At 47.8% G+C, this 27417-nt stretch overlaps 1 protein-coding gene across 3 annotated transcripts in view; it reads left to right on the top strand.

The window, feature by feature from the left end:
• Positions 1-27417, top strand: part of GFRA1 (GDNF family receptor alpha 1) — a 199627-nt gene that overhangs the window by 29767 nt on the left and 142443 nt on the right. For 2 of the 3 annotated variants that reach the window (XM_036027366.1, XM_028513019.2), the window contains exon 5: positions 23935-23949. The exons of the other annotated variant lie outside the window; for it this stretch is intronic. In XM_036027366.1, the coding sequence (XP_035883259.1) occupies positions 23935-23949 (15 nt within the window). The remainder of the gene's footprint in view (positions 1-23934; positions 23950-27417) is intronic. 3 annotated transcript variants of the gene reach the window in all.

Raw genomic sequence — 27417 nt, 5'->3', positions numbered from 1 at the left:
CATGGGTGCAGATGTCTGCAGAGGGAGAAAGGAGAGCAGGGTAGCAGTGAAGGATGGAGGCCAGAGAGCAGCATTGCTCCCGCTGCTGCTGCTGCTGCTTCCTCTTCTTCCTTTTACTATTGGTTGTTGGTTCGTTAATGTATTCAACAAGTACGTATTGAGTATCTGCTACATATCAGGTGTCGTGCCAGGCAGGAAATACAGGAAACCGTGTAAGAGCTTAGGCTTGAATCTTTCCTCTGCCAACTCTGTGACTTTGGACAAGTCAATTAACCTCTCTGAGCCTCCGTTTTCTCATCTGAAAAATATAATCATGGAAGTGTCCATCAACAGAAGTGTAGTTAAATATTTTATGGTGCAACCAGAGTGGAATACTATATTGTGATAAAAAGTATGGATCTCCAAGATAAATAAAGATTTCAAAGGACAGAGCAACTTGTATAATGCACAACCTTTTGTATAAAACGTAAATCTTATATCTACATAAACTTTGGATAGATATATATGATGCTAATAAAAATAGTTCCATGTGAAGGGGGTGGGAATTTGGACAGAGTGGGGGCGGGGAACTTCACTGCTGTTTTTTGTGTTTGAATGTTTTGAACCATATAAGTATATGATGTCTTATAAGACAATACGAGTTTAGCTTTTAAGTTTGTGATGATTAAATGAGATAATGCACGTCACGTTCTTATCCCAGTGCCTGGCTGAAAGCAAGCACTGAAGTTATGTTTTTACTAACATTATGTTGTGGGGTTGAAAGAGAGTTGCATTGAGGTCAACTTCTCCTGTTTTGTGGAGAAGACAGATAATCACAGGTGATCCCAGTCCATGTGATGGTGGTGGGGGAGCGGGTATAAATTGTTCCGGAAGCACAGATGAAATTGCCCCTTAATTTTTTGGAAGAGAGGGAGTCTCACAGAGGGGGTGGCTAGATGGCACCTTGAGGTCCCTCTTTCAACTCCTTCCTGGATTAAATACGTGTTACTGGATTCTAGCAGCTGCTCCTTCCCTCATATGGGGGATACACATCGCGCATGTTTAGTTTGTGTATGGAGTGGGGGCTTACTGAGTGGTTTTCATCAGTTGCCTGCTTTTAATCATTTTTTTTTCCTCTGGGTCTGTTTTTTCTCAGATCACCTGCCTCCGGGAAGGCTGGAACCACATTCATTTACCTTGTTTTCTTCCCAGTGATTTGTCCTTACATGGCAATTCTGTAGATGGGAAACAGTGGGCACTTTTCTCCTTTTATGTCTGAGAAGGGGCTGGCAGCCTTCTTTTGGGGTCTGGAGGGGAAATGTTCTGCTCTGGCCTCTCTCCCTGCCGAAGGGGCATTGTTCCCAATTCTGCGTGTCCTGGCAAGGGCGGGGTTCAGAAACACGCCCCCTGAGTGGAAGGGTTGGCTCGGTTTTAGGGTTCCAGCCCCCGTGTCCCCACCTCAGCTGGAGCCGGTTTCCCCTTTGTGCTCATCCCCCTGTGTCACTGGATGCCAAGATGATGTTCAGGGAAAAAAGCAGGTCTGACCCTGGCCAGAGGAGAATTAAACGGGTTCCCGTAGCTGGAAGTTTTTGCTGGCCTTTCCCAGTTTCACGGGAGGGGTCACCAAGGCCATCTCAGTGGTAGGCATTTCCCTTGCCCCCTCCCCCAAAAAAAAAGACAGTGGATAATTGGCTTTGTTCTGATTTAGCACAAAAAGCCTGCATTTGTCAGGGTTGTAAATATAAGTAAAGTCCTACCTTCTCCCAAAGAGCAGGGAGATTTAAAGCGCTCATTCAACCTGGGAGCGGAGGAAAGAGACAAAAGAAGCTGTATCCAAAAATGAATCGATCCTCAGCTGCCCCCTTCCGTCATCCATGGCCAGGAACATCGATGGTGGTAAATAACAGACTCTTCCCCAAAGCCATGTTAGAGAGGTCAAAGGAAACGAATTCTTTTTTCTCCACTTCTTATGTAAGATGGGGGCCTTTATATAGAACTTGTGCTAGGGCAAAAGTGAGAAATCAAGTATGTTTGTTATAAGAAACCAGACACTGTGCTTAGATCCTTCGGTTTTCAAAGAGGAAGCTAGCTGGGCAGGACAGATGCCCTTGAAGGAGGAAGATGCTGATAGATTGAGAGCACCTGGTGGGTCGTGGCTCTGGGTAAGGTGGTAAGAGGGGCCCCTCGACCAAGGGGAGCAGGCTGTGCCTCCAGGGAGCTTCTGGGCTAGCAGGGCAGAGCAGGGAGGATGAGCTGTGGGCGCTTAAACCAAGGCACATCCGGGCCGGGCTGGGCCAGGCCATGCCGGGCTGTGGCAGTATCTGCCCTTGGGGGGATCATTAGCTGGGTTGCTCTGAGATGTGGGGACTGAATCCTGGGAACTCCCTAAGGCACGGAATCCTTATATTTTAATCTGCTTACACATGGCCAAGTGTATTCAGAAAGCTAACTCAAAAATAAGTGTACCTTTTATGTAATAATAAGAAAGAACTAAAGATGGCTTCTTATGATCCTGGTTTCAGCCTGAACTCAAAGTAACTTGTTCTTTGGCCTAAACTAGCAAACAAATTATATTTAATTAAAGGCCAGAGATCTCTGTGGCCCCCAAAGAACATGAAAAGTGGGCTTTCCAGCAGTTAGCCCTGGATGGGCTGATGGAGGATGGGGGTCTCAGCCCGGTGGCAGCCCTCAGTCGGAGGCCTTGGAGGAGCTGAGGCTCCCGGCCTCTGGAATTCAAGGCTGAGGATTATTTTTTAACACCTTTGAGGAGTTTAATGATTAAACGTGTTGCACCTTAGAAAACTTCAGAACACGCTGTAAAAAGCAGTTTGTAATTCTTCCTTTCTCCGTATCTATGCTGAATGTGGTGTTTAATTACTCCATAATAGCTTTTCGTTCTGATGATTTGTTACAGAAATAGACAAGTCTTTTATCATCATTAAACACTAGGATTAATATATTTTTTTTTAAAAATTAGGAATCATGTATCTTGAAAGGTTTGAAGAAAAACGGCCGAGAACATTTTTTTTTCAGATATGAAATGTTAAATACAATGCCTTGATATTTACAACCAATGGATTCGTTCAAATGGTGTATATTTAAAGAGAAGTCAAGGCACTAAAATACTCATCTCTTTAAATCACCCGACAGCTCTTTGAGACAAGATCCTGGAGGGCTGCCAAATTAGAGTCTGTCATGTACATTCCCGGGAGGATGGAGTGGCTGGTGTTTTTGTTCATGCTGTTTTATTTCTGAGTCCTGTGGAATCGGTTTCATTTTTAACCTGTTCATTCAAGTTTCCGGAGTCCAGCAGCAGGTTCAGAGAGTTTGACCTCAAAGAGCAGCGCTCTTAACCTGAGCCTCCCACTGGCTTGTGTGGTCAGATAGATAGTTGCTGGCGTGAAGACAAAGTGAGCCATTCGGGGAGGAAGAGAGGCCTGCCTTCTCCTCTCTCCTCCTGGGCTGTTCTCTCTGTATGGGGATCCCGATAGGATCCCGAGAAGAACATCCTCTCGTCCCCTGTAGGCACAGCCACATGTTAAGGAATCCTTCTGTTTGCAGAAGGAAATGCACTCGATTCACAACGTGGCTGGGTCCACGTTAAATAAGCTTGCGTGCCCAGGTCTTGATTTAGGTGCTGTGGAAACGTGAAATAATGCCTGTCACAGAGCATTAGCTTTTATATTGTAGTTAGCATTTAAATTTGTGGGTATATTCCAACAGATGATTTTCCTTCGCTAAGCAGGTGAGTTGGGAAAAGGTTGGCAGCTGTTTTTATTGGGTTGGCCAAAAAGTTCTTTTTCCATGTAAGATAGCTTTCGTAGTGTTTAGTTGTCTTTAACTTCATTCGAAACAATTTTGTTAGGTTGTACTGTGACAGCTGTCATATCAGTGTGCATTTAAAAAATTATCAGGATTGGTGAATTTTTGTGTAGCCATTTTGCTATGGAAATGGACGAAAATGTGCAACATTTTTGGCATATTATGTTTTATTATGTCAAGAAAGGTAAAAATGCAACTGAAATGCAAAAAAAAAGATTTGTACAGTGTATGGAGAAGGTGCCTGACTAAAGTGGTTTGCCAAGTTTTGTGCTGGAGATTTCTCACTGGACGATGCTCCACAGTCAGGTAGACCAATTAAAGTTGATAATGATCAAATCAACACATTAATTGAGAACAATCAACATTATACCATGCGGGAGATAGCCGACATACTCAAAATATCCAAATCAATGAAGTTATTGGTGAAAATGACAAATGTGTCTTTTGATTAATGGAAAAAACTAGACGGACTTTTTGGCCAACCCAATAGTTGAGACAAAGGTCTAGAATTTGAAAAGGGAAATGGGGAATACTCTTTAAGACTGGGAAAGGAACACATTATTTCATCAAGGGAACATTCACAACAAGAAGCGTGTGCTTGGATGGACCTCACACATATGCATTGAAAAAAATACTTCATACAAACTATATCATTTGAATCCATAAGGAGATTTAAGTGATACGACTAATTATCTCCATGCTTCCTATGATAGAGAGGCACTTTTCTGGTGGTGTGCACACATTTATAACTTCGAATCATAACATTTTAGAGGTGGATGTGGCTTTAGCCATTATTTACTTTAACCTCATCATTTAAGAGATGAGGGGACTGGGGTTCAGAAGGTTTCAACCATTCGACCCACGTCGCAGAGCCAGCTGGTGGAAGACCTGGAGCTGGAGATCTAGGCTTCCTTGTCATCACACTGCACTGACCCTCAGCCCAGGCAGGAGGACAGGTTTTGTGCCTGGCTAGTCGCCCTCTTAGGGACCCATTGGCCATTGCCAATCCCCGTGTCTCTTTATGGAATTCCCTTAAGGCGTAGCTGTAAACACTTTACTTCCATGCTCAGAAGTCTTCATGACTTCTCCACGGAATGCATTTAAAGTATATAAAAAGAATACTTTTTAAAAAATAGGAAACAAAATCCAAACTTCCCTTGCCGTTGTCTTCGCAGCCACCCCCAATCTGTAATCTAGCCCCGCCCACCTCCCCGCTTCCTCTAAGAACACTAAGGTGCCCCACTCATGTGGAGATGGGCTATGCGTCCCCCACGTTTCCCTTCTGTGTCTGCCCTGAGTGTCCCTCCTCCCTGAAGCTCACTGAATTAATTGCTGTGGCTGCTGCTTATCTTTGAAACACTTCTCTTGCCGATAGCTTTGACGAAGTACTTAGTTTCTGCATTGCACTCTAATTGTGTGTGTGCACGAGTGAGTGCATGCATGGCTAGTTTCTTTAGTAGAGGTTGGGGTTCTCTTCTCTTTATGCGCATGGCCTCTGTATAGTAATTGCCGAACTAATATTTCTAGAGTTGAAACCAGTGTTAGTTATTGTCATCAAGAATTCTTCCCCTAACTAGGTAGGGAAGGTAGATTTTGACTGAGAGTTGACATAGAGCAGTCTTTGTGTAGGTGTGTATATTTTTTGTCCCATTTTCCCAGAAACTTGCGGAGAGAAGATACTTTCATTCCTGGGAGACCGTGCAGCAGAGTGAGAAGAATTTGTGCTGTGTTTGAACTCAGCTCCTTCGTTTACTGTCGTCGTGATCTTGAGGATGTTATCAGCCTCAGTTTCCCCATCTCTAGAATGGGGCAATACTCATCTCTCGGGGACGCTGTAAGGACTGAATAGGAAAATACATAGGGAGTACTTGGAATAGGGCGGGCACTCGGGAAATGGTGGTGAGAGTCATCATGATGTATCAGGAATCCCTTTGGTCAGGAACCATATTTAGACAGCTTCCAAGTCCTTAATGACCCTGTTCACTATTTGATGATGCCCTTTGGGTTGATGAGATTAAACACTGGGACTTCAAGGAAGTTCACAAATGGGAGGGGTGACTACTCCCCTAGAGCAGGGGTGTCACACTCATTTTCACCGGGGGCCACATCAGCTTCTTGGTGGCCTTCAAAGGGCTGAATGTAATGTTAGGACTGTATAAATGTAGCTACTCCTTAATGGTTAAATGAGAGCTCAGCGCTGCTGCTGGGTAGAAACAAGGTACTGGGCCAGATAAAACAAGGTGGAGGGCCAGATTCAGCCCATGGGCCTTGTGTTTGCCACCTGTGCCTTAGACGGATGGTTGTCAAAGTGCAAAACAGCCAACAGAAGGTCTTCGGGGATTCTGAGTCAAAGACACAGCTAGGGATTTGCTGCCAGATTTTCAGGAAAACCCCCATGGATGCCAGGGGGGCATACATGAGACCTTGGAGCAGCCTTCTCTGTCTAACACACACGAGCGTGTCAGTGACACCTGGTTGAGGTAAACTACCACCTCATCCTTAAGGAAGAAAGAGGAGGGAGGCCCTGGCCTGGTGGCTAAGCTGGGTGGAACATCATCCCATGTACCAAAAGGTCATGGGGTTTGATGCCTCCTCATGTCATATACCTAGGTTGTGGGTTCGATCCCCAGTGAAGGCACATACGGGAGACAACTGATCAATGTTTCTCTCTCACACTGATACTCCTCTCTCTCTCAAATCAGTAAACATACCCATGGGTGAGGTTTTAAAAAAAGAAAGAAAGGAAGAAGGAGGAAGACACCTACCAGTCCTTCCAACCACCCAGCTCTTTGTCAAGACCGGCGCCTCCGCAGTGTCCAGGCACTGACATGTTCGTTGGAAACGTGCATGTGTTTGGGGGAAGACAGTCCGACAGCTGACCGTCTGCAGAGAAGCGTCGTAGGTGCTTTAAGCTGGGGGAGGAGCCACCTTCTTGCCGTCTTGCGTCACTCCGAGGACTGTTCTGCATTGAGCACGTCATGCCGCAGTTCAGTAGGGCTGGGAAGGGTTAAAGTCTCAGGGGCAAGACTCTGGGGACACTTCTTTTTGTTTCCCTGATCTCCCTCCACACGATAAGAGGTCTGTCTGATACTAGCGTTGGTGCTGAGCGGATTGCAGGTGATGGGGGTTGGGAGAGGGTTCTGCGGGGCCAGCAGGAGCACCCAGAATCAACCCAGTGTGCTCAGTGCTTCGGTGTCCTTGTGCTTGTGGTCCCGTCTCAGAATGGCTCCTTCCACAGACTTGAGCTCCCTGTCGGACAGAATTGCCTTGTTGGCTCAGCTGTCTGTTCTGACGGTGCAGTCACCGTCCTGGCTACTACTCGGCCCCATTGCTTGGCTATCTCACTGTTTGGCTGCATAAAACCAGTGTATTCATTTCCTATTGCTGCTGTCACAAATTATCCCAAACTGAATGGCTTAGCCAACACAAATTTGTTCCCTTATCATAGGTCGAATGTCCAGTATGGGTCTTTGTCAACTAAAATCAGGGGCCAGCAGCACTGTGGACATTCTGTGGACTCTAAGGGAGAAAATATTTCCTTGCCTTTTCCAATTTCTGGAGGCCACTGCCTTTTTTGGCTCCTGGCTCTCTTCCTCCATCTTCGAAGTCATCAAGAGAGTGTCACTTCGACCCTTTTTGTATTCAAAGTTCTCTCTAGAAAAAGGTTCTCTGCCTTTAAGGATTCCTGTGATTAGCATCAGCTTGCCCAGACGATGCATGAGAATCTCCCCATCTCAAGACTCTTCATGTAACTCCATCGGCAGAGTCCCTTTTGCAGGTGCCTGGAATGAGAACGTGGGCATCTCTTGGGGGAGGGGGCATCATCGTGCCCACCACAGCCAGAGACAGAGCAGGGCGGTCCCCTTGGTTCTCCTTTGGAGCCATTCTGACTTCCTTAGGAGTGTCTGGCCAGGAGATGATTGGAGGCACCTTTAAATCTCTTCCTCAGAGGCCTCCAGACGTTTGGTGGCCTGCAGTGACATTTTCATCATAATTCTCTTAACTTTCCAAATCCCATCCCCCCTCCCCCCCAGGACTGTCTAAGGCAGCCACACACTGCCTGCCTCCCAGGCCTGGCAGCTAATGGGAGTGGTGGGAGGAGAGCGGAAAAGGACGGCTTTGATTACCTCGGCCCCAGACGAAACAGTCCGTCTGGAAATAGCCATGTTGCAGCCCGTTCTTTTGAAACTCGAAGTCAGGTACACTTTGTAACATCTGCTATAATTTGAAGACGTCTGTCTCAAGCCGCAAGCTCGCTCCAGAAATGAGCTTTGTTCTTTAGGGCACGCTTTGCCCCAAACACAGGCCGTTTGAAATCACCTGTCAGGCGCTGGCGGAGGAACATCGCAGAAGCAGGGATGGTGGTCGATTCGCCTTTGTCTCTGCCCAGCGCCGAGCACAGTGCGTGGCCCGGCCCAGGTGCGGAGCGAGCCGGCACGTGCCATGCCGCCCCGTTCCTGAGCGTGCAGAAGAGACGGCTGGGATGCAGCAGGACACGGAATGAAGCGCCGTGTTGCCTGCCCACTTCTGCCCGGTGTAGGCCCGGGAGAGATGAAGGACCCGGAGGTGTTTTGTCTCTGCTTCCATCCTGGACAAGATGGAGGCAGTTAAGGCAACAAAACCGTCTTCTGTTACAGGAGATGCTGAACAAAAGTAGGTGCAGGAATTGACGAGTATCTCAGTTGAGGAGGTAGGATTCTGGTTCATGTATCTTTTTAATTTTTTATCCTCATTTGAGGATATATTGATTGATTTGAGAGAGAGAGGAGGGTGAAGAGAGAGACAGAAAGAGATGAGAAGAAGAAGCATCCATCAGTTGCCTTCCGTACACACAGGCCCGGGCTTGGGGATTGAACCTGCTACCTAGGTGCGTGCCCCAACTGGGCATCGAGCCCACAGCCTGTTGGTATATGGCAGGGGTGTCAGACTCATTTTCACCGGGGACCACAGCAGCCTCGCTGTTGCCTTCAAAGGGCCGAATTCACAGTTAGGGAGTAGTTACATTTATACAGTCCTAAAATAATTTCGGCCCTTTGAAGGCAACCGTGAAGCTGATGTGGCACCCGGTGAAAATGAGTTTGACCCCCCTAGTACAGGGCTATGCTCTAACCAACTGAGCCACCCAGTCAGGGCAATCTTTTTTTTTCTTTTTATTTTAAATAAAAACACCCTAGCCTTCTGACCCCACGGCATGCAGCCCGGAGGATGTTGGGGACACTGCAGGGGTCACAGCACCGCTCACTGTTCCTGAAGGGCGTTAGCTGGGGGATGAGCGGGCCCGCACTGGCACTGCGGCCGTACTGCGTGCCGCCACTGCCCTGTCTGGAGTGCTGGCCATGTTACTTCGCCACCACGCCTGCTTTCTGTACCCCAGAGAGCGGGGTGAAAGGCTCAGTTGACTCCGTTCTTTGGGCATTGTTTGGGCAAAGGAGCAACCAGGCGTGCTGGTGGGGGTCTCGGCTCTGCCACCCTGTGATATTAACATCTTTTTTTAAGACAATTTTTTAAAGATTTTATTTATTTATTTATGAGAGAGGGGAAGGGAGGGAGAAAGAGAGAGAGAGTAACATCAGTGTGTGGTTGCTTCTCATGTGGCCCCCACTGAGGACCTGGCCTGCAACCCAGGAATGTGCCCTGACTGGGAATCGAACCTGCGATGCTTTGGTTTGCAGCCGAGCTCAATCCACTGAGCTACGCCAGCCAGGGCTGATATTAACATGTTTATGTCCAGACGCTGCCACATCGGAGGTCCATCTGCCTCCCCTGTTGGGGTGCAGGTATGCCTCTGGATACGCAGTTGCAGCAGAGCTGCAGTTTAGAGTTCACCTCTGCTTCACGGGCCTGGGTCGAAGAGGAACCCAGGGCAGAAGCAAGAAGCTCCCTAAACAATTCCGGGTTCACGAGTGAGGGGTGAAGGGGGAAGTCTCTCACCAATGCCATGCCAAGCCCCTTCTAGATAAACCCCTTAGAGAAGACATTTTCGTTCTGTGAACCGTGGTCTGTCTGCTCAGCCTCATCTTTAATTATTATCAAAGGCAGCCCTTTGATCGAGGTTTTTAAAGAGTGCCGAGGAAGTTTCCGGGGCCTGCCCGATTTGGGAAACATCTGTGCTTTGTGAAGACTTGGGCACGCCAGTGTTTAAAAGGCCCCACTGAGCATCTTCAACTCTGGTCCGAGGGACCAACTGGCAGAGGGCAGAGAACAAGGAACCTTTTGTACTTCCGTAATTGGCAAGCAGCAGGCATTTTATAACTGCTGAGTGGACTTCAAAGTTAATTACCATTTAGAAGTCTGCATAAAATAATTCCCCCAAAACACTGGGGATAGGGAAAGTTTTGATGATTTATTTATATTTAAAAATCTAAACCAGCACCACGCAATACAAATAGAATAGGAGCTCCATATTTAATTTAAACTTTCTAGAACCACATTCAAAAAATTGCAATGCTCAGGTGAAATTGAGTTTAAGAGCATTTAATTTTACTTAATTTTTTGATATCGTTTCAGCATGTCACTCCATATGAACAGTTATTAATGAGATATTCTACTTTTCTCACTAACCAAGTCTTTGAAATCCGGTGTCTATTTTATACTTAATTCAGACTCACCACGTTCAAGTGCTCAAGTGTGTGGGTCTTCAGGTGTGTTCACCCATGAAGAGCTGGGTACAGTTACGAGAGATTGGCCTGCCCAGCACTGTGGCCCAGAGAGGCAGAGATTGACAATGCTAGTCCTTAGAAATGTCGTCACAACCCAGGGCTTAATTTTTCTTCAAACAGCTTTATTGATACACAATTCACATACCATTCAACTCCTCCATTTACAGTGCACAGGTTCAGCCTGTCACTGAAAGGTTGCGGGTTTGACTTCTGATAAGGGCACACACCTGGATGGTGGGTTTGATCCGCAGTCCGGGCATGTAGAGGCAACTGACTGATGCTTCTCTCCCACATAGATGTTTCTCTCTCTTCCTTCCTCTATCTCTAAAAAAAAAAAAGCAATGAAAGAAATACGTCCTTGGGTGAGGATTGAAAAAACAATACACCATACACTTCCGTGGCTGTGGTGTATTCATAGAGCTGTGCACCCACCAGACAATTGATTTTAGGACATCGTCATCCCCTCCCACCCTCTTGTCCCCTCCAGCCCTGGGCAACTATTAATGTATTTTCCTTTTCTACATTTGCCTGTTCTGGGCGTTTCATGTAAATGGCACCATGCAATTTGTGGTCCCTGTGACCAGCTTCTTTCACTTGATGTAATGTTTGGAAGGTTCATCCATAGTGTGGCTTCTATTTGTACTGCATTTCTTTTTATTGCCCAATAAGGTCCCATTGTATGGAGAGACCGCATCTCATTTACACATTAGCTGGTTGACGGACATTTGGGTGGTTTCCACTTTTTGACTGTTATGAGGAGTGCTGCTGTGAACATTTGTGGGCAAGTGTTTTGGGGGCATATGCCTAGGAGTGGAATTGCTGGATCGTGTGATTAACTCTATTTAACTGTTTGAGGACCTGCCAGACGGTTTTCCAAAGTGGCTACAGCCATTTTACAATCCACCCAGCAGTGTGTGAAGACTCCAGTTTCTCTAGATCTTTGCCAACACTTGTCATTTATCTGTCTTTTTGACCGTAGCCATCCTAGTGGGTGTGAGCTGGTATCTCACTGTGGTTTGGATTTGCATTTCCCTGATGCCCAGTGATGTCGAGCATTTTTCCAAGTGGCGATTGGCCGTTTATATATCTTCTTTTGAGGAGTGTTCATTCAGATGCTTTGCCCATTCTCTAATTAGTTTACATGCTTATTGGTTATTTGTCTACTTCCTTTGTGAAGTGTCTGTACAAATATTTTACTCATTGCCAAAGTTGTTTTTTTTTAAATCTTTTTGTTGACTTGAAGGAGTTTCTTTAATTTTTTTACATGTTTGGATATAGGTTTTATGAATATTTGCTCTCCCAAATAAATTATTGATTCATTTACTTAATGGTGTTCTTTACTGAGCAGAAAATTTTAACGTTGATGCATTCTAATGTGTTTTTTTTTCTGTTGCTATTGCTTTCAGTTTACTGTCAAAGAAATTTTTTAGCTACTCCTAACTAATGAGGGTATCTTCTTATTTTTTCTCTAGAAATGTTATAGTTTAAACATTTACCTGTAGGTCCGTGACTGATCATGAATTAATTTGCATGTATGGTGTGAGGTAGGAGTCTAAGTTTGGTTTTCTCTGTCCGTGTGGGTGTTCTAGTACCGTTTGTTGAAGAGACTGCCTTTTCTGCCTTTGGGTTGCACTGGTTGCTTAGGCAAACATCAGATGATTATAAAATCGTGGTCTGTTTCTGGGCCCTTTATTCTGCTCCCTTGATCTACTCGCCTGTCAACGACACTGTCTTAATTGCTGTAGCTTTATTGTATGTCTTGAGGTCAAGTAATATCAATGTAGGACTTTGCTCTTCTTTATCAAGATAGCCTGGCTGCTCTAGATTCTTACACATTTTAGAATTGGCTTGCCATGTCCTACGAAAAATCTGGCAGAATTACTATTGAGGTTATATTGAGTATATAGATTAATTTGGTGTCCTTCCGTCTATGAATATGGCACATCTCTCTCTCTATTTACATTTTCTTCAGTTTCCCATGAGCCCATTTGATTTGTTCCAACTCACTTGCCCTGTCTCTCCATTGTCTCTCATTTCCGCCGTTGAGTCCCACAGTGCAGTGGTGTTCGGAGGGGGGGTTGGTGCCCTACAGTTGGTTGGGTTACCTGTGGCATCTTTGGCAAATTAACTTATTGGTAAAATGAAGATGAGAATGATATGTTCTTCACAGAGTTTGGGGGAGCATGTGAAACAGTTAAGTAAAGCCCTAAAAAGTGAGGGCTTAATAACTTTAGGACTGCCCTTCATGAACCAGCTCATCTTGTACCTGGTGCATGAAGACCTCTCAGAGCCCCATCCCCCAAATTGCTCTTTCCCTCATTATACCGGTTTCATTCCCATGGAGAATTCAGGACTTTTGCCCTGAGGGTGTCGGACTCCCCTGTTTGTTCTAAGCTCCAGTGGACACCGACAAAGCATCAGGAATTTCAGTCTATTTTTTCAGAGTGCGAGCACATCCACTGTCTTACGTTTTCCTTGAAGAATGAGTTAAGGCAGGCTTTGGCTGCAGCCAAGGCACCCCAAGAGAGACGAAGCCCCCAGCCACAGCTAGTTAGGGCCGAGGTGGAACCTGGAACCCAGCTCCCTGGACTTGCAGAAGAATAGCTGGAATCCCCCCCTTCTTTCTCAGGGCAAGCCAGCTGCACCAATCCTTCACGAAAGTGACATTTATAGGTCATGACTGTGCTAAGCTGCTGAATAATATTGTACAGGTTGAAAAGAATCTTCAGCTGCGGATTGAACTACTTTTTTTTTGAAAGGGTGCTCCGTAGGGTATGACCCGTAGTAACCCGATTTGCTGCCTGCTGACTCTTCTTCACAAGGATGAGCGTGTACATCTGCGGAGGTTGTCTGGAAGGTGTCCTCAGCTCCCTCAGTACTCCGCTCCTCGGGGATGCCCGGCTTCCTTGTGGGGGAGCCCAGCCTGGTGTGTGGTCCTGCCGAGCACATGGGAAGGGACAGAGAGAGAGGAGCCGGATTTAGCGGCCGAGCGTAGGAGGAAGTGCCTTCCGGAAGAAAGGCCTGTGCACTGAAACACTCATGAAAGGGCCGACAGCTCCCACTTAATTTCTTGCTCCCAACTACCTCTGATGAAAAAAAACATAAGCACTTGTGTGCTACAGAGTGTGGGGTAGTCCTTGCAGGGTTCAGTGTTTGTTCATGTGGGGAACACTGTCCTGCTTCCAAAGGAGCAGCTTTGACGAGGAGAGAATGGACGTTCCGTTGTTAAAAGATGTTTTCTCCCTTGTTTTTCCTTGCTGCATCATTCTGTTCTGGGGGCTGGAGGACATCGGGTGTAGATTCCAGGATATTTCCCTGGGCTCCTCCAATTTTTTGGTTTTAGGTTTCATGCAAGTGCATTTTACTCATCATAACAAGTGTAGTTGTCAGATGATTTTGTTGATCTTAACGATACCCTGAAACTTAATTTCTCCCAACTCTCCAAATGACCTGCTCCCATGAAGGGCCTCCTACGTGTCAGCCGCTGTATGAAGTCTCTTGATCTTGATCTCCTTGAATCCCCACTGTGGCCCCCATAACTCCCAGGGTGTCCAAGGAGATGCTGAGTCATGGGGAAGGCATCTGACTTCCCCAGTTGCAGGGTCAGGCTGAGAACTCAAAAGCGCTGACTCCAGAGCCCGCACAGGGGCCTCCAGCGCTGCATAACCTCTTACCCTGGCTCTTTCCCTGTGTCCACCTCTCACACCCTCCTTTTCCTGAGTCCTAGCGGGAGGGCGGCTGGATCAGACACAGCGGCCCAGTCTTTGTGGCTCCGTCACGTGCCCTTGTACTGTTCTCCCTTTCCTGACCCTTTTCTGGGAGTCTCATCTTTTCATCCAGCTCAACATCCTTTCCACATGTCCCGACCTTAGCCGTTGCCGTAAACCTACTGAAATAATTGCATTATTTTTTTTTAAAAGAGAGAATTTGTAAAGTGTTTAAAAAGCAAAGACACATTCAGGAGGTTTCTGCAGTGGGGCCGAGGTCCGCAGGTAATACAGGTACGGAAAGAGTGTGATCGGAGAGCTGGAAGCGTGGTCACCGCATTGAAACGTTATCGCTGCGGCTCACGGGAGCCCTTCGGGGTGTTTTCGAAGGAATGAAGCATTTTTGCTTGTTCGTCCGTCCACACATCCAGCGGCTGGGTGTTCGTGGGGGACAGTGGAGAGTAGTGGTGAAGGGTGTGGGCTCTGTGTTGAATCCCAGATCACCTGCTCCTTGCCCTTTGACAACCTCAGTTGCCCTTGGTGGGCTCCTGTTTCCTTATCTCTTAAACGAGGGTGCTGATGACAGCTACCTTTTCGGGTAACTGGGAAGATTCGGGACATCTGCACACGGTACTGAAAGTGTGCCCAGTATAGGGGAAAGCTCTGAAAACATACTAGTTAACATGACATGTGCCCACTGTGCTGTAATATTCTGCCCTGGGTTTGGAGGCTAAGAGGGACAAAACATCCCTGTCCCATGCACACATGCGTGGCACTTTTAGCTTAGCTGGGGAGACAGCGAGAGAGAGAAAATTGTTAAGGGGATGTCAGTGCACCAGAAAGAAGGGCAGGTGACTGAGGAGCACACAGCAGAGGGTCCTAGTGAAAGATTCATTGTAGAGCTTGCGCACCGGGAGGGGCTGCGGAGACTTCCTACTCAAACCTTCCCGAGCGCTTAAGTGATTTATCCTCGCGTATTCAGCGGACTGATGCAGGGCCTGGCCTGAGCCTGCACCTCCCGAAACGGGTCAGGCCAGAACGGATCACGTGGCCAAACTTCCTCCTTGAAGACTTGGGCCAATTTGCTGAAACATATTTACTTTCCAATCATTCTAATCAGCAGTGCTTGATGTTGGGGGCATCTTCTCTGAACTCAGACTTTAATTGTCTCTGGCTCCTGGAAGCTCTCCTGATAGTCATTTGTGCCAAGCCATCAGAATAATGATGATGGCCATTGTCTTATGTTTGCATTACGGTTGTCCATCCTGGTAATGATCACCTGGCAAAGAAAGCAATTTATTCTGCTGGACATTTGTGAATACCTAGTTTGAATTTAGGAGGCATGGGTAGCTAGTCTTGTGAAAGCCTGGATTTCACAGACCTGCCTGAGGGATACATATGTGATGAAACTAATCAGTGGACGTGGAGATGACAGCATCCTCCGGGAAGTGTATGTTGGGTGGATGGTGGTGGTGGTGGTACGGATAGAAATTGATTCAAGAAGGTCCTGTAACCTTAACGGTTTCATCTGGTTTATAATTTATCTGTAATGGGAAGAAAATACTTTATCACTGCGATAATATCTTTGGATAAATCTGAAATCACCAGCCGTATTATGAACGTGTTTGTGGATGTGTGCGAATTGCAGGGGATGAAATTTTTTCCCCCGTGAATGTAATTTAGTGAGGACGAGATGACAGATAAGCTCCATGCAGTACAGCCCATTTGATGTAATGTGTGTAATTTTACACTTGAAACCATCATGTTTTAGAACCGGAAGGGACCTCAGAGATCATCCCGGTACAAATCAGCTTGCAGATGGGGAAGCTGAATCCCCGAAAAGATGGGTGGCTTTGCCTTTAATGCCAACGAGGAGCCAGACATGTAGACTGTTGGGTTTGGAGACTTCATAAACCATAAGGCTTAGCATCTACAGGCTCACTTTTAGTGTTTTACCATCGGTGGGTTTATGTTATTGCGAATCGGAGCTGTAGCTGCTTTCTTCCGGAAGGCAGACCGACTCTTCAGCCCTCTGCACGTGTGGGTGCTTAATAAAAATACTTCCTGTGACCCCTGATTAACGCTCAATTGTGTAAGTTTAGGGACATTAGAACAAAATTCTTTGTCAACCTCTTCTTTTGTTTGAGCTATTAATGTGGCTCCTTGTGAGTTCTTAGGCACCTGATCTAAGAGAATTCACATAAAGTCACGTACGCTGTCCTTTGCAAGGAAAAACCCTGGTTGCTAAAGGGATCGAGTTTAATATAGTTTCATATCAGAGAGGTTTTAATAATGCAGTCTAAAGTATTTGTACATGAATTCATTAAGCCCAGATTAGTCTCATTATAATTACTCAAAAAGTAATTCAATTGAAGAGAAAACATTTTAAATGGATATAAAATACACTGTTAGCTGGGAAGCCATCCTGTTCTACTTTATCAGCTACATAAAGTACTAGCAGATTTGAACATAACTTTCACAGTATACAGAATGCGATCATAAAAAGTATTATTCCTAAATCTTTTTTTTTATGTGCTTCCAGTAGTTAAGAGCTTTATTCTTCTGTGTGACGAATGAGAAATACTAGGGATGGAACGTCGTAAAAATGTTAGGGACTTACTAGCTCGTGTCCCTTGTCCCTCGCACTGCCCTCCCAAACCAGGGTGGGCTGATGGGTTATAAGCACGTGGCCTACGATGGCTGTTGGTAGCACATTCCCTAGAAGATGTGGCAGGAAGGTACTTCAGGGCTTTTCATTTTTTCTCTTACTCACAAATAAAAGGCATTTGCTGAATGCCATGTGCCTTCAGAGGTATGACAATGACAGGCAAAGTCATGGTCTTCATTTCTAACATGATAAAAGGTGAGGGGAGGCCAGGAATAAGGAAAATGATGGAACTTTTTCGGGCCTGCATTGAAAATGACATGGAGAGGAAGGACAGAGAGCTGCAAGGCCTGTCCACATTAAGGAACGGTTTTGTGCCCTGGCTGGTGTGGCTCAGGGAATTGAGCAATAGTCTGTGGACTGAAAGGTCACTGGTTCGAATCCCAGTCAGGACATATACCCCGGTTTCGGGCCAGGTCCCCAGTTGAGGATGTGAGAGAGGCAACCAATCGCTGTTTCTCTTATACATCATGTTTCTCTCCTTCTCTTTCTTCTTCCTTTCCCCTCTCTCTAAAAATAAATACACACACACACACACACACACACACACACACACACAGAAAGAATGGGTTTGTTTGGGGCACCGAGGGCTGGAGCCTGGAGCCCTTAACCAAAGCTCACCGGCTTCTGTTCAGTCGGAGCAGCCGGAGTGTGCCAGTGGGAAGCAGGAGGGGCATGGGTGTGGGCTGTGTGGCCACGCGGCTGCCTGGGCTGTCTGGCTTTGGAGACACAGGAAGCTAATCAGAACCCCTGTGTGGTGCCGTTGAGGCCACACAGGGACGCTGGAGGAGCCCTTGACTTTGGCTGTTCTCCAGGAGAGCACAGACCTGCTCCCGGACAGGAAGGGGCTCTGTTAAGTGGTTTGTTGTGTTCAAACTTTAACTGAGTTATTTAATAAAGCAGCAGAACCGTTTGGTCAGGCAAATTCCTCATAGAACCCCACTGTGCCGAGGGGAGGTTACCAGTTCCGCTGCCCCCATGCAGTTCCTACCTCTTTTGAACCTATGCGTCGAAGGAGCATGGCTGCAAACCCTGGTCAGAGCCCGGGGCAGGGCTGAGTGAGCCCCGTACGTGGGGACCTGGAGAAATAATGGCAGGGCCAGAGGAGACAGGCAATGTCAGAGGAGTGAGTGGTGCCAACGATGAAGCCTGGGCCCTGGGTTTCTGGAACCTCTACTCACAATCCCTCAGATCACTGATTGAAGGTAGGATGTCATTGGGCCTCTGATCTCAGAGATTAAAAATAATTCATTCATAAGGTAAAATTTGAGAATTGCTTTAAAGTTTCTTAATGGCATGTAGTGATGTGATGATAAGATGAAATTAAAACGATCAATCTATTTTGTGGATTCTCTCTTATGGTAACTTTTATAGCCCTATAGAAAGTTGCAAAGGTTTTTCAAATAGTAGGCGATCACTCAATGTTGACTAATGACACTACAATTCATAGCAGTCTTTCTGAGTACTAGTTACTGTGTACTCTATATGTATTACCTCATTTAATCTCCGTAGCGATTTATGAGCTACCACCAAAGTTAGCTATTGCTGTTCATGTTGCTGACGAGAAAAGCTAGGCTTGGGGATCCTCAGTTACCTGCCTGAGGTCCCACAACCAGAGATGCGGGGCCAGCTCTGACTTCAGGACCTGAGCTCTTCGCTACCCTCTTTTACTGCTTAGTATTATAATGATGGTAATTTTCACTTATTGAGCACATAACGTAAGCCAGCTAGCATGTGCTAAATAAGAGCTTTACATACATGATCTTGGTGGTTCTCGTGAATTTGGAAAGATAAGTTTTGTTATCCCCATTTTATAGATGAAGAAACTGAGACTCGGGTGGGGTAAATAGCCAGCCCAGGGTGGCTCAGATGGTGGACTAGCGTGAGACTCCTAAGTCTGTGGGCTCTGTGCTGATTAATTGTCTTGCGCCTTGAGCCTCATGATATCACCGTGGTGGGACGAAGCTTGTCTCTGTTATCCCCATTTTATAGATCAGGACACAGACTGCCAGAGGCGTCCCTGCCCCAAGTTTCCACCTCCTGAGGAGCTGGCACCCGGCCTTAGGTTATGGGACCCGGTGGCCACGGTCATACTGTGACATGGCACTGGGCTGTCTTTGGGAGAGGAGATGACCCTGCCCTCCTGGGGAGGCCCTAGGCTTTTAAGTCTAGACTTGGTCAGTGTGAAGCCGATCTCCTCTGGAGTGCGGGCATTCAACAAGAGGGAGGCATTGGAAGGCCCCGCTTTGCAACATAGGAGATTCACCTGATTCACAGAGACTGGCGGAGCACCAAGATCACAGACTGAATTCTGGCACTCTTCATATCTGTGCATAGAGCCTGCTGGTTCTTGAAATCCGGCGAGGGGGCCGCCTAACCCATTTGACATTTACTCCGGCTGTTGGTGGACCTGACCCACTCTAGGAATCAGCATTTATTCCAGCTCCTCCCCACCTCCCTCCCTTTGCCCCGGGTTAGTTGGGTCCCAGTAAAATGTCCAGTGCTTTACTGTAAAAGCACTTGTACTTGAAAGAGAATTTTCACTCAGGAGCTCAAACCACAGGAGGACTCACAAGACAGCTGTCTCCCCAGGTGAGATTTCTTAAATGGGAGTTAAGTGCATGCATTTTCAAGAAACTAAGCTGCCCTCATATATAATTTAACCTAGAAAAGAAAGCAAAATTGAGAGAGTAGTGTGATTACATTGTTTGAGAACTAGTAGCTTTCTTTCCCCTGGTCTTACGGAAGTCACGCACACTTCCCCTGTTGGGCATATCTTTAGTGCTGTGGGGTATGGGCTAAGTGTGATATCGTAATAATAGCGAGAGCTTTGCTAACCATAGTTACGGACTGTGGATTGAAATAGTAAATTGTTCTTAGCAGACTGAATGGGCATTGAGCCTGCCATCCAGTTCTGCCCATAAAAGAAAGCAATAGATAAATAAAGGAGAGCCAACTCACTTAACCCGCGTGGCTCTGTGCACCGCTAATTATTAACCCCGGGCTCAAGAGAGGGGCCCACCCAGAGTGCAGTTAAATCATTTTTAACAGAGGCAAACACCGGCCATGTGGATGAGTAACACTCAAGAAAGTTTTTAATCAGCCACGTTAAGGAATCATCCAGCCTAATTGCCATAACTTATTAATACTAATAAATAATCTAGTCTTTTTACGGCCCCTGTCTCCGGAGGACTCCAAGCATTAGGGATCTCCGGGGTGTGAATCTCTCGGTAGCTGTGGGGGAGGAGGGAGAGTGTCCTTGATGCTCTTTCCTCACTGAAGAAACTACACATTGAGGCTTATCTAACTAAGTTCCTTTTGTCTTATTTTCTTCTTCGCGTGTCTGAGTCACCAACTTATACCCGGGGCCTTTCATCCATCTATAGGACCAGAATGGCTCCAGGGGGTGGGGGTGGGGGCTGGGGAACAGGCTTTCTTTGTTCCAGGGAAGGACTGGGGTTTGAGGTTTTCTCCCTTGGGACGTGAGTAAGAGCAGAGCTTTGTCTGAAGGAGTTCATTTCCTCTGCACAAGTGTCCCTGGAGTCCTCCGGGCTCAACCCGACTGGTGGCCAGGGTGGGCACTGGAAGCTCCCGCTCTGAACTGTGTGACTTCCATTTTCAGGGAAAACAAAAAAAGATGAGGCTGGGTCTTCCTCTCAGACATTCTCCACAGCCACTGGTGGGAAAGGTGGGTGTACGTTATCGAACTTAACTTTCCCAACACCATTGTTATGGATGTTAAAATATACCCAGGTCACCCATGAGGAAACTCAAGCTCAGAGAGTGTAATTGACTCCCCAAGAATTCGTAGAGGCTGGTTAGATTGAAAGGAGAAGATCGCACGCAAATTTGAGACGGTTTGGTTGTATCTACCAATCCCTGTGGGTTGGAAGATGAGGCTGTTGGACACGAACACCAGCCTGGGAGATGGTAAGAGTATTTTTGTGGCTAGTGTCCTGTGAGGTCTACAGTTGGGAGAGGGAGGTAAAATGTAGCTGAACAGCACAAAATTGACCATCTTCTCACTTATTTTCTGTTCTGTCCTTGCATCACTTGAGCCTGAGCCTGGATGGCAGATTCAGCCAGGAACAGTACAATTTTAAAGAAGGCACTCGCCCTGGCTGGCGTAGCTCAGTGGATTGAGCGCGGGCTGCGAAGCAAAATGTCGCAGGTTCGATTCCCATTCAGGGCACATGCCTGGGTTGCAGGCCACAGCCCCCAGCAACCACACATTGATGTTTCTCCCTCTCTTTCTCCCTCCCTTCCCTCTCTAAAAAATAAATAAATAAATAAATAAATAAAATCTTAAAAAAAAAAAGAAGGCACTCAAGCCATTATTATACAGAGCAGAGAGCTAAATAATACTAAGAACCAAATGATTCATACCACAGACTACAACAGACATGAATGTAGAGTGTAAATTGCAAGATAACCCCGGGGCAAAATTGTTGCAATATTTATACTAGTGTTGATTACAATTTTCATTTGAATGAAAAGGTGCAAGGGTAAATGCAGCCGAAAAGGGGTTCTTGTGGGAATCTAGAAGAGCTTTTATGAAAACCAAGAGAGTTTTGGGGGAGAGAAGATAGGATTTGTGCAGATTTGTCTGCTAAGGCATGGGAGACCCAGCGGATTTGGAGGGAAGAAGGTCACTACCGTGAATCCCCGCCTGAACTCCCTGCCTAGCCCTGCCCGCCCATGCTTTCCAGCGATTCAGATCTGCACTGAATTCCGAAGGCTGTGCTCCCTTTCCAAGGCCGTGGGGAGGAGGCTGGGGATTCTGGACGGGTGTTGAGACTGGATCTGTATTTGAAAGACTTAATCTCATTTCACTGATGTTTTCAAGGTTGGAAACTTTTGTCTGTATTCATTAGAGGAGAATGATAAAGCTCTAATTTGTACTTTGCTAATAATAGAGATGAGCTTTTGTGCTTCGCTGAGGTTAAATGGATCTCCTGTCGCCCTGGCTCAGCCTGTCACGCCATGGGGGACCTCGGGAAGAATCTCTTACACCTGTGGACTCAGTTTCCTTATCTGTAAAATGAGGGGGGGTCGGACCAGGCGGATGTTGACACAGACCAACCCTCTTTCCTTCCCTCCTGGGGGAGCATACCACGCCAGGCAGCGAGGACCCACAAAAAGTGATTAAGACACCCAGCTCTTGGCCTCAGGAGCTCAGGGCCTACATAAATAACTAATTATACTGGGAACTATAATTGCAACGCGTACAAATTACTCAAGGAGCACAGAGGCGGAAACAGTGACGCCCCTCTCTGTGGGGACAGGCTCTGAGAAACTTCACAGTGGCTGTGACATTTGCAGGCTGAGGGGGAAGCCTCCTCCAGGGGTGCGGGCTGGTCCGAGTGGGTGGTTCAGACTCCTCGGGAGGCAGCAGATGCGTGCGACCTGGTATATGCTTAGGGAGCTCACACGGTCCTTCCCAGTCTCTGGGTAGTGTCGGGGGCTGGGAGGTGAGTGGCATTGCACACCATGCTGATGGGGAGTTACTGAGGTTACAGAATGGTGGAGAAGACATATAAATTAGAGCAGAGTTAAAGTTGTCCTGTAAGGGTGCCAGATGGGCCATTTACATCCCAGTTGGCTTTCGGGAATGCGGGAGAAAGGGCGGTGTGTAAGCCAGCTCCCTGGAGTTGGGAACTGCGAGTCTGCAGTCTGGCCTGGGTGTGCCCTTGGGAACACGTGTACTGAACGTGAATGACATGCCTCAGAGGGGTCACATGTGCACCACTGACCTGACACCTGCTCCCACCCACAGGTGTTCTGTCCTTGCAGTCTGCTTAGCCTGCCAGGTGCATGTTGTGTTCACGCCATCCAACGGGCCCTTGGCTCTTTGTGACCTCGTAGGAGCTGATGTTTTAGCTGATGACTGACAGCAGATGTGGTGTTGATGATACAGTTCTTACTCAGTTTTTGAGATGCAAATAACTTGTTTTAAGGTTCAGGAAATACAAGGCATGTTCACTGTCAAAAATTAAAATAACACAGAAATGCTTACATAAGGTTAAAAATCACGCTCTACTCGCACAGTGGAATACCATCCAGCAGTGAGTGTGAGTGGCCTAATACCTCCTACAGCGTGTGGGGCCCACCATCGCTGCAGAGCAAAGAAGGCAGAAAAAGTTCACACTGTATCAGGCCATTCATACAATGTTCCAAAGTAGTCAAAACCAATGGAAGGGGATAAAAGTCCCGTGAGTGGTTTCCCTTGGAGGCGGGTGTTAGTGGTTGCGCGTTCATTGATGCTTTTCGCTAGATGGGTGGTCCCCAGTGCCAGCCATTGTGCTTAACATAGAGTAGCCTCACAGATATTTGTGGAAACAAATAAGTTTTTTCACCTTTCAATAGCCTTTGAGCTAGGATTTAATATGAGGACATGGTGTTACCAGTTGTGAGTTGCGGTGTGGAGAATATACACCGATGTTTTGTTAACGCGACTTAAATGTGGAACTTGAGTGAGGTCAAAGGTCCTTCCTCTGTTTATCTTCCCGTGTGTCCTTGTTGCTTTTGTGGCTCCTTATAAACTAGTCAGGCAGCTCAGCAGTGGAGAAGAAGATGGTTTTTGGAATCGGAGAGGCTTGCATTCACTCCTGAGCCCATTACTTACTCATCTGTGGTTTAGGATGAGTTCTTCAACCTTCCAGAGCCTCAGTTTCCCTATCTGTAGAACGAGAGCGATCACACAACCTACTTTAGAGAGTGGTTGTGAAAATAAAGAGTATTAATAGTATGAATGACCAACCTTGGCATGTTTACTATGTCTTGGGCAGTGTTCTCAGCCCTTGAAACATCGGCCATGATTTATTTAAGCTTCCCAGTACTCTGGTCTGTTTGTGGTTTAGGGAGTGTCAGCCGCGGTGTTGGTGAGCATCGGGCCAGGCTTTCGGCCCAGGCGGTTCCATCCCAGAGCCCAGGCTCTGAACCACTGCCTCCGAGTTAAAGGGACCGAGGCATGAAGCGTGCCCGGCAGTTAGCGTGTGTTAGCTGTGATTATCATCGCTGTCGTGTTCGACATTGTTATTAATTTGTTTTTCTCCTCTCTCTCTCCCCGCCCTCCTCCGCTGCTCCTCCTGCCTCCCGGCAGATGTTTTCCAGCAAGGTAAGTTCACGGTCTTCTGCCTGCTTTCCCATTGGCTGTGCTCTTTTTGGAGCAAGGGGCCATCTGGGTGCAGAAGGTCATGGGGCCTCTCAGTCTCCCTGATGTGTCACAGGGGCTTTAGGAGGCATCATGAGGACAGTGGCTTGAGATGACCTGATGTGCCATCCAGCTTCCGGTTGCTTCCTTGTGATCATGTTTGTGGGTGGGACGGGGCCTGGATGACTGGCGCAGGGACACGGGGGTGGGGCACGTGGCCGAGCCCCTGTCCGGGGTAGGGGCGCTGTAGAACGTGTGAGATGGGGAAGAGCAGGTGTCTCCGGAGGGGGTCAGGTGGAGCCCCGATCCTCAGCGCTCCTGCACCGTCAGGGCGGCTGAAGCTGGGCCAGAGCTCCACGTGCCAGCTTCACGTGGGCGTTTCTTCGCCAAACAAACGTGCCGCTGTCCTGGCGGTGTGGGCAGAACCACAGCTGGCTGGTCGCTTTGTGCCCTTCAACCCAGGCGTCCCCCCGTGACCCCTCCAACTGGGCCTGTGACAGAAACAGGGCCAGGCCGGGGTGAGCAGTGTCGCGTGTGTTTTGCCTGCCAAGGTCACGTGTTCTGGGGAGCTGGGGGCTGTGAAAGCTCAACCCCCGACTGTCTTCCGGTGCGTGTCTTAGTCCCCACTTCGGATGCACAGCCACCATGCTCCGGGACACTCACGGCCATGGCCTTGTGGAACCTGCTAGACGTCTATGAAAGGGGAACAGCCTCTTGCCCGTTTTTATTTTTTAATCCCAGTCTGAAGCTAGCGGGCAAAGTGGCAAGGAGTAACTGTTTGTGTTCAAGCTGGGAAACATGTTTGTATCGCAGTCTGCCACGTCTCTCTTGAATCCAAGCCTGGCTCAGAATAAGAGACTGGTTTAAAAATACACCCAGGCATTCCGTAAATAGCTTCCAAATAATCTTCAAGGCTTGCTATTCTCACAACTATTATTTTACCCCCAACAGGCAGCCTGTGTTACGGAGAATGTCTGCCTACTCTCCCTCATAAAAGCGCAGTTGTGGGTGTTAAGAGTGAGGGGACTGTTGCGTTATCTTTTAAGAGTCTGGAGGCATAGACCTACTTTTATAAATAATTCATAGATCCCAACACGCTACAAGTAATAAGTTCCATTTGGTTGGAGACCAAGAGGCGAGCAATACCGAGCAGGAGCCGCGCCTGCACACAGAAGGCAAGGGTTGCCGTCGGAGCCCCGCCCCCACCCCCGCAGTCCGTTTTCTTCCTCGAGAACTTGGGGTTTCAGGGGGGAGCCCTGGAAAGGGAGTGGAATTGCTTGCTTCTGTGAGCTAAGAGTGCAAGTACAACCCGGTGCCGAATGGCGTTTCTCCTTGCGAGGCGCGGAACGTTTGAGTTTGCAAAGGCTTTCTGGAACACAGGAGCATTCCTGGTTGTTGTCGTGGGCATAAAAAATGGCCCATCAGACCGCCTGTGTCAAGTTTGCCTCCCTTTCGAATCAGTCATGCCAGTGGATGGATGGCGTTTGCCTGTCAGTAACAGTGATATGCAGAGCGAAAGTTATAATCATCTGCAAATCACGGGCTATCGAGACTTAATAGCATCTTCCAGAGACGGGAGCTGCTCGCTACCTGCTGTCCTGCGCACGGGTGGGTGGGTGGCGGTTCCCTTCTAAGATATTACTAGGATTTCCAACGGAGAGCACTGAGCTGGCTTTTGTGCATTATTTACATGGCATCAGCCTTAGAGGACCATTTTGTATGCAGAGAGATTCTTGAAATGATGGCACAGAAGTTGCCAGCTGGTCCCTCCTCCTTACCTTTGCTTCTGGCTGTTCTTCCTGTGAAATGAATGCTCAGTAAAATGTGACGGTAAAAACGGACCAGTGACAGGAGCATTGGACCAAGACAACGGGTTCTGTGTCTTACAGACAGAACCTAACGTATGACTCTGCAGCATCTTCTGTGGTTGAAACTCTGTTGCAGAATTGTGCCAGTCTCTGGAAACCTGGAGGCTGTGAGCTGTGCTAGGAATAATCCCAAAACTAGGTGGCTGCGGATGGATAGGAGCCACGGGCTCATCTCTGAAGCCCCTTCATTCGGGGTGACTCCAACTGCCTCTGGCCCCTGCCACGCCGGGGCCTCCAGGCCCTGCGTGCTTTGGGGCGGTTGGGGGGCTGCTGCTTTGCAAGCGCGTGGGTCTGGCAGTGAGCGAGTGGGGCCCCTTTGCCCAGAGGAGGCTGCGTGTTTGGGCTGCCGTCACCGTGGCGGGAGAAGAGGGACGCAGGCTTGCAAGTTGACAACATCAGATGTCCTCAGAGGGAGCCGCGGTTATTTCCTCTGGATTACATTACCTTTTATTTCCTCGCAGATCAATCTTGTTACAGTCGGTGACAGTGCGGCAGCTACCGCTGGGCCTTTCTCTGCCGCATCTGTGCTGTGTGCACGTGGGAGCGTGTTTCTCCTCCGCTCCTGGGCCTTCATAGTGTTGGTTCTTTCATCTGTAAATGCCACTTGCTGTGGTGGTTAGACCCGGGGCGTGAGGACTGTCAAGGACAGTGGGCCCGCAGCTGGGCCTTCCATATGTGTAAGTTCTAGGGCCACGGGGCCACGTTTTCAAAGGGCCTTTCCTGACCTAGATTCTCTATTGTCTTCAGAGCTCAGAGCCAGGAGATGGCTCTCAGAAATTCCAGAGTGCCACGAACTTGCTCTTCACCATGTCAGATGCAATTGAAAATGTTCTGTGTGCACACATGCCCAGAATCTCAAGTGTCAGAGCACTTATCCCAGCCCTTTAATAATGAAGTCAGAACCGCACGCACGCCTCATTTGAAGTTACTGGAGCACCTTTGGAATGCTCTTCCATGGGCTCAACCTTGGTTCTGAAATCGAACAGAAACTGAGCAAGTGGCCTGGAAATCAAGCGATACCACTCGGCAGGGTGTTGGAGAGCGTAAGTGGCCACAGTATAAAGATCTCACCACTGAGTTCATTCTCGGCTCTGCGCTGTGCTCCCAAGTCCGTTCCAGACCCCGAGCCCAAAGAGGCATAGCCTTCCCTCCCCCTCCGTTCCCCCCACCCTGGAGCTGGCATCTTGCTACTGGAGGGTTTTTTTCTTCCAGCCCAAGTAACTTTTGATACCTCTGGAGTGTAGCGAGTTTTGCAACCGGTAACTGTGCCACACGCCTTCTGGGCCTTGAGAATAAGGGAGTGGACAAGACAGCAAAGGCCCGGTTCTCATGGAACGCAGTCTGGCCTGGGGACATTGGTGCCAAGCATGCAAATCAGTAACTTCTAGAGGGGTACCTGACGTGAAGAAAATATCACAGGGTAGCGTGCTGGTGGCTGGGAGGCCACTTCAGATGGGGTGGTCAGAGGGTGACAAGAAGGACCAGCGATGGGGGGACATGGGGAACCGTCAGGGGAACGTGCAAGGGAGAAGCCTGTTAGGCGGAAACACCCATTGTTCCGGGG

The sequence above is a fragment of the Phyllostomus discolor genome, chromosome 5, assembly GCF_004126475.2.
Source record: "Phyllostomus discolor isolate MPI-MPIP mPhyDis1 chromosome 5, mPhyDis1.pri.v3, whole genome shotgun sequence".
Lineage (NCBI taxonomy): Eukaryota > Metazoa > Chordata > Mammalia > Chiroptera > Phyllostomidae > Phyllostomus > Phyllostomus discolor.
Note: the sequence above shows the minus strand (reverse complement) of the source record. Positions and strands in the feature narration are given on the sequence as shown.